The sequence below is a fragment of the Thamnophis elegans genome, chromosome 4 (assembly GCF_009769535.1).
Source record: "Thamnophis elegans isolate rThaEle1 chromosome 4, rThaEle1.pri, whole genome shotgun sequence".
Taxonomy (NCBI): domain Eukaryota; kingdom Metazoa; phylum Chordata; class Lepidosauria; order Squamata; family Colubridae; genus Thamnophis; species Thamnophis elegans.
The window spans coordinates 139,117,886-139,124,794 of NC_045544.1; the positions used below are offsets into that span (position 1 = coordinate 139,117,886).

The 6,909-nt window shown below is 48.3% G+C and overlaps 1 protein-coding gene across 1 annotated transcript in view; it reads right to left on the reverse strand.

The window, feature by feature from the left end:
* AKAP10 (A-kinase anchoring protein 10) overlaps positions 1-5,768 on the reverse strand; it is a 67,986-nt gene extending 62,218 nt beyond the window's left edge. Inside the window, 1 exon segment of the mRNA XM_032216367.1 lies at positions 5,581-5,768. Coding sequence (XP_032072258.1) covers positions 5,581-5,602 — 22 coding nt within the window. The 5' untranslated portion in view covers positions 5,603-5,768.
* Positions 5,769-6,909: the final 1,141 nt, after the last annotated feature.

Consider the following 6,909-nt stretch of genomic DNA (forward strand, 5'->3'; position numbering starts at 1 on the left):
GAATTCAGAATAGAAATAGAATTAGAATACAGAATAAAATAGAAATAGAATATAGAATAGAATATAGAATAGAACACAGAATACAGAATAAAATAGAATAGAAATAGAAATCAGAATAGAATAGAATTCAGAATAGAAATAGAATTAGAATACAGAATAAAATAGAAATAGAATATAGAATAGAATATAGAACACAGAATACAGAATAAAATAGAATAGAATAGAAATAGAATTCAGAATAGAATAGAATTCAGAATAGAAATAGAATATAATTAGAATACAGAATAAAATAGAAATAGAATATAGAATAGAATACAGAATAGAATAGGAATAGAACACAGAATACAGAATAAAATAGACTAGACTAGAATAGAAATAGAATACAGAATAGAATAGAATTCGGAATAGAAATACAATATAGAATAGAATATAGAATACAGAATAGAGTAGTATAGAATAGGAATAGAACACAGAATACAGAATAGAATAGAATAGAATTAGAAAACAGAATAGAATAGAATTCTTTATTGGCCAAGTGTGATTGGAGACACAAGGCATTTGTCTTTGGTCCAGAGGCTCTCAGTTTACATAAGGAGAATAAAATACATTCATTATTGACTTGGCTGATCAGAAAGCCCCCAAAAGTGATCACGTGGCTCAGAACACTGCGACCGTCGTAAATACGAGTCAATCACCAAGCATCTGAATTTTGATCACATGGCCATGGGGATGCTGCAAAGGTTGTAACTTTGAGAAAGGCTCATCAAAGTCAACATTTCCAGCGCCATTCTATTCACAAAACGAACCGTCGTTAAGTCAAGGACAAAACCTTCATTTTATGGACCGTTTTTATGACCATTTTTGCAGGGGTTGTTAAGTGAAAAAACCCCACCCCGCAGCTGTTAAGCAAGCCAATGGTTTTGCCGAAAACCAGAATAAGTGCCAGAAGGTGTTTTTTTTAGCAAAACGGCTTTAAAAAACGGTCCTCAGTCACTTTGTTCAGTGCTGTTGTAACTTGAAACGGTCACTAAATGAACTCTTGCAAGTCGAGGACCCCCTGTACTCAAAGAGTACATCGATACGGCATGAACCTCAGAGGCCCCTCTCAACTGTTGAGCCCGCAGCCTTAGAAAGCTTTTCGACCTGACGCCAAAACGACAAAGGGGGGGGGGGGTCTGCCTTTTTTTCTCACAAATGCTGCTGTGTGGATTTCACAGCATTCATTTCAAGGCTGCGGACGGTTGATTTCCTAGGATTTAGAGCAGTAGCTCGGGCCAGCTCCGGCGGGGTGGCTAATCTAAGCATTTCCTGCAATTCAGAAAAGTTGCAGCAAAGGCACTTCCGAGGAGGGGCGGGAGCAGGACCCCCGAGAACTCATGTGCATGTGTGCGTGTGTGTGCGCTGAGAGAGGAGGAAGAGGCTTACGCTGGAGGGGAAAAGGCACAAAATTTACATTTTTCTTTATCGTTTTTTACAAATAGTGAAACGAACAGATTCGACTGATCTTCCTATTTCTACACACACACACACACACACACACACACACACACACACACACACACAGTAGGGTGGGATAGGCTGCTTGGTTCCAAATGACCCAGCTGGCATTTCACCGTGGCACGACAAAACCGCGCTCGACTAAGCCGCGCCCGATTAAACCGCGTCGCTGATGTCATCAACAGGGCGACAACAGCGAGCGCGGAGAAAGAAGGGCGCTTTAAATAGTGCTTTGAAAGCAAGCCGATTCAAGTTAAGGTAAGGGTTAGCTTTAGGGTTAGGTTTAGGGTTAGGGTTAGGTTTAGGGTTAGGTTTAGGTTAAGGGTTAGGTTTAGGGTTAGGTTAAGGATTAGGTTAAGGGTTAGGATTAGGTTTAGGGTTAGGTTAAGGGTTAGGTTTAGGTTTAGGGTTAGGTTAAGGGTTAGGTTTAGGGTTAAGTTAAGGATTAGGTTAAGGGTTAGGATTAGGTTTAGGGTTAGGTTAAGGGTTAGGTTTAGGGTTAAGTTAAGGATTAGGTTAAGGGTTAGGATTAGGTTTAGGGTTAGGTTAAGGGTTAGGTTTAGGGTTAGGGTTAGGTTAAGGGTTAGGTTTAGGGTTAGGTTAAGGGTTAGGATTAGGTTTAGGGTTAGGTTAAGGGTTAGGTTTAGGGTTAGGGTTAGGTTTAAGGGTTAGGTTAAGGGTTAGGTTTAGGTTTAGGGTTAGGGTTAGGTTTAAGGGGGTTAGGTTTAGGTTTAGGTGTTAATTTTAGGTTTAGCGTTTACAGCGTGCTTCTGTCTCCACGCTGTTATCGCCCTGTTGATGACATCAGCTACGCGGTTTCATCGAGCGCGCTTTAGTCAAACGCGGTTTTGTGGTGGAACCGCATTTCACGGCTAAAGGAAGACTTGAACCCACCACCTCTTTGCTTTGTAGCCTTAATAGATCAAATAGACACTGCAGTTCCATCCAGTTGCCTCTGAATAGGAGCTATGATGTTTCATTTAATAGCACAACCCCCCCCCCCACACACAGACACACACACATTCCTATTTCCCCCCACAACAACCTTGTGGGGTGGGATTGGCTGGGAAAGAGAGACTGGGCCAAAATCACCTATAAGCTGGCATTCGTGGCTAAGACAGGACTTGAACTCAAGCCTTAACGACTAGACCAAATAAATACTGCGGTTTCAGCTCTTAAATAGGACCTCTGTTGTTTAATTTAATAGCACAACACACACACACACACACACAAACACACACACATCACTTTGGAGCCATCACTTCCTGCTCTCTCTCTCTCACTCTGTGTGTTTGTGTGATCTGTGTGTGTGGGGTCTCTCTCTCTCTCACACACACTCTTTATGTGTGTGATGTTTGTGATGTGTGTGTGTGGTCTCTGTGTGTGTGATCTCTCTCTCTCTCTCACTCTGTATGTGTGTGTGTGCTGTGTGTGGTCTCTCTCTCTCACTCACTCTGTATGTGTGTGTGTGATTGTGTGTCTGTGATTGTGTGTGTGTGTGTGTGGTCTGTGTGTGTGTAGTCTCTCTCTCTCTCACTCACTCTGTATGTGTGTGTGTGATTGTGTGTGTGTGTGGTCTGTGTGTGTGGTCTCTCTCTCTCTCTGTATGTGTGTGTGTGATCTGTGTGTGTGTGGTCTGTGTGTGTGTGTAGTCTCTCTCTCTCTCTCACTCACTCTGTATGTGTGTGTGTGATCTCTGTGTGTATGTGTGTGTGGTCTCTCTCTCTCTCTCTGTGGTCTCTCTCTCGGTCTCTCTCTCTCTTTCTGTGTGTGTGTGTGTGTGTGTGATGCGATCCTCTTGTTGTGTGACCTTCAGACAAGCAAAAGTCCATGGGGAAGCCAGATTCACTTAACAACCGGGTTACTAACTGAACAAGGGTAACAATTTGCTTCACAAAGGCGGTGAGAGGGGTCGTAAAACGGGGCAACACTCAACCACCGCCTCACCTATTAGCCATGGAAAGGGTTCGATTGTGGTAGGACAGGCCCAAGACCCCTCCCTGGAGCCAAATTCAACCCCCCCCCCTCATCTGACTGGGTCTTCCTTGTCACGCCAGGTCCTGAGACCCTCCCCACTTCAGATAAAAGACCTCCATTTCTCCTTCTCCCCCGCTTCATATCATACTCCCCCCATTCACAGGGGCAACTCACCCCCTCCCCTCAATTCCCCTGCTCCCTTCACTGAAGCCCCCCCTCTCTTAAAGGCAGCAGCCCGCTTCCTGCAAAGCCTCTCCCCATTGTTGCAACACTACTACAAAACCCATACTTAGGCATCACAAAGCCCATGCTACATAGCCTTCAGTCCCTCCCCGACCCCTTTTTCATCCTTCCCCTCCCTCCACCAGACCCAAAGACAGGCACAACCCGCACCCCATTGTTGCAGTACTACAAAACCCATACTTAAGTATTACAAAGTCCATGCTATGTAGTCCTCAGTCCCTGACCCCTTTGCGTCCCTTCACTCTACCAGGCCCAAAGACATCCGCAGCCCCCACCTCTCAATTCCTCGAAGACCCCCTTAAAGGCAGCAGCCCCCTCCCCATTGTTGCAGTACTACAAAACCCATACTTAAGCATTACAAAGCCCTCAGTCTGTCCCCAACCCCTTTTTCGTCCTCCCCCTCCCTCCACCAAGCCCAAAGACAGGCGCAGCCCCCACCCCACAATTCCCCCGAAGCCCCCCTTCCAGGCAGCAGTCCCCTCCCCATTTGTTGCAGCAGTACTACAAAACCCATACTTAAGTATCACAAAGCGTAGCCCTCCGTCCCAACCCCTTTTTCGACCTCCCCCTCCCTCCGCCAGGTCCAAAGACAGGTGCAGCCCCCTCCCCTCAATTCCCCTGCTCCCTTGACTGATGCCCCCCCTAAAGGCAGCAGCCCCCTCCCCATTGTTGCAGCAGTACTACAAAACCCATATTTAAGTATTACAAAGTCCTCAGTCCGTCCCTGACCCATTTTTCGTCCTCCCCCTCCTTCCGCCAGGTCCAAAGACAGGCGCAGCCCCCTCCCCTCAATTCCCCTGCTCCCTTGACTGATGCCCCCACTTAAAGGCAGCAGCCCCCTCCCCATTGTTGCAGTACTACAAAACTCATACTTAAGTATTACAAAGTCCATGCTATGTAGTCCTCAGTCCCTGACCCCTTTGTGTCCTCGTCCTCCCTCCCCCAGGCCCAAAGACAGGCGCAGCCCCCTCCCCACGATTCCCTCGAAGCCCCCCCTTCAAAGCAGCAGCCCCCTCCCCATTTGTTGCAGCAGTACTACAAAACCCATACTTAAGTATCACAAAGCCCATGCTGCGTAGCCCTCCGCCCTTGACTTGTTTTGACCTCCCCCTCCCACAGCCAGGCCCAAAGGCAGGCGCAGCCCCCTCCCCTCAATTCCCTGCTCCCTTGACTGACGCCCCCCCTTAAAGGCAGCAGACCCCTCCCCATTGTTGCAGTACTACAAAACCCATACTTAAGTATTACAAAGCCCTCAGTCCGTCCCCGACCCCTTTTTTTATCCTCCCCCTCCCTCCTCCAGGCCTAAAGACAGGCGCAGCCCCCTCCCCACAATTCCCCCGAGAGCCCCCCCCTTCAAGGCAGCAGCCCCCTCCCCATTTGTTGCAGTACTACAAAACCCATACTGAAGTATTACAAAGCCCTCAGTCCGTCCCCGACCCCTTTTTCATCCTCCCCCTCCCTCCCCGAGGCCCAAAGAAAGGCGCAGCCCCCTCCCCACAATTCCCCCGAGAGCCCCCCCTTCAAGGCAGCAGCCCCCTCCCCATTTGTTGCAGCAGTACTACAAAGCCCATACTTAAGTATTACAAAGCCCTCAGTCCGTCCCCGACCCCTTTTTCATCCTCCCCCTCCCTCCTCCAGGCCTAAAGACAGGCGGAGCCCCCTCCCCACAATTCCCCCGAGAGCCCCCCCCTTCAAGGCAGCAGCCCCCTCCCCATTTGTTGCAGTACTACAAAACCCATACTTAAGTATTACAAAGCCCTCAGTCCGTCCCCGACCCCTTTTTCGACCTCCCCCTCCCTCCGCCGGGCCCAAAGGCAGGCGCAGCCCCCTCCCCAGAGCCCCCAGACCCAAAAGCGCGGCTACCTTTCCGCCTGAAGAACGACATGGCGGCGCCGGCGGGGCAGGCCTGGGCCGTCCCTCAGGGCTGCTGGGTCGTCTTCCTCCTCCCGCCGCCGCCTCCCGCGCCCCACACCAGGGCGGCGGAGGAGGCGGCAGCCGCCATGTTGTCAACAGCGGCGGCCGCGGCGCAGGCTCCTTCTTCCGGGCGGCGGCGCGCAAAGCCTATTGGGAAAGAGAAAAAAAAAAAGAACCGGCCCGGAAGCCCTTAAGTCGTCATGCGTCATTAGGCCAATCAGAGAGAGCGAGAGAAAGGAGGAGGCGGGGCATTGGAGGAGAGGCCATCTTGGAAGAGGGCGCCCGGCGCAGGAGAGCGGAGGAGGCAGAGAAAGCCATGTTGGAAGAGGGCGCGTTCTTCCGCGGGAGGACCTCTTGAAGCGAGGCAAGAGAGAATCCCGCCCGGCTTATTCGTGAAACAGATGCGGATTCAGCCATCTTGGATAAGGGCAACTGCAAGAAACCTAGGAGAAATCAATTCCTGAGAGAGGAGGAGCTGAAGTCGCGACGACATGACGTGCCATCAGGCTTTAAGATGGGGGGGGGGGACTTCCACTCCCAGAATTCTCCAGCCACTCAGGCTTTAAGAGGGGAGGACTTCCACTCCCAGAATTCAACAGTCATCATAATTTAAAATGGGTGGACTTCAACTCCCAGAATTCCCTAGCCAGCTTGCCTTAGACCAGTGTTTCTCAACCTTGGCAACTTGAAGATGTCCGGACTTCAACTCCCAGAATTCCCCAGCCAGCGAATGCATTCGCTGGCTGGGGAATTCTGGGAGTTGAAGTCCGGACATCTTCAAGTTGCCAAGGTTGAGAAACACTGCCTTAGACTATGTTGATTTCAACTCCCAGAATTCCCCAGGCAGCATATTAACCAGATTAGAAAATTGACCCATACATATTCTAATCTAGTATTTCTTAATCTCAGTTTTTTAAAATGTCAAACTTCAACTCCCATAATTCCTCAGGCCAACTGAAATCCAGTTGCTAAATATGAACAATGGAGATTTTCCAACTATACATTTTTAAAAGGATAAATAAAAAATTGTGAGGTGCAAAAGCAAGGAAAATAGAATGGCAATCAAATTAATTTATTTCTGCCTGATGTATTATCTTTGTGTGTAGCACATATTCTCTTAAGAAGCAACAAAGAACACTTATCAACACACGTGAAAGCTTTTATTTTGTAAATAGTTTTTATTATTTTTATGATATAACCATCTTTTCTTAAACAGTGTGTCATCTGGGTAGAAATATTTGTGCAATAACCATCAGAATTTACAATATCATTCACTAC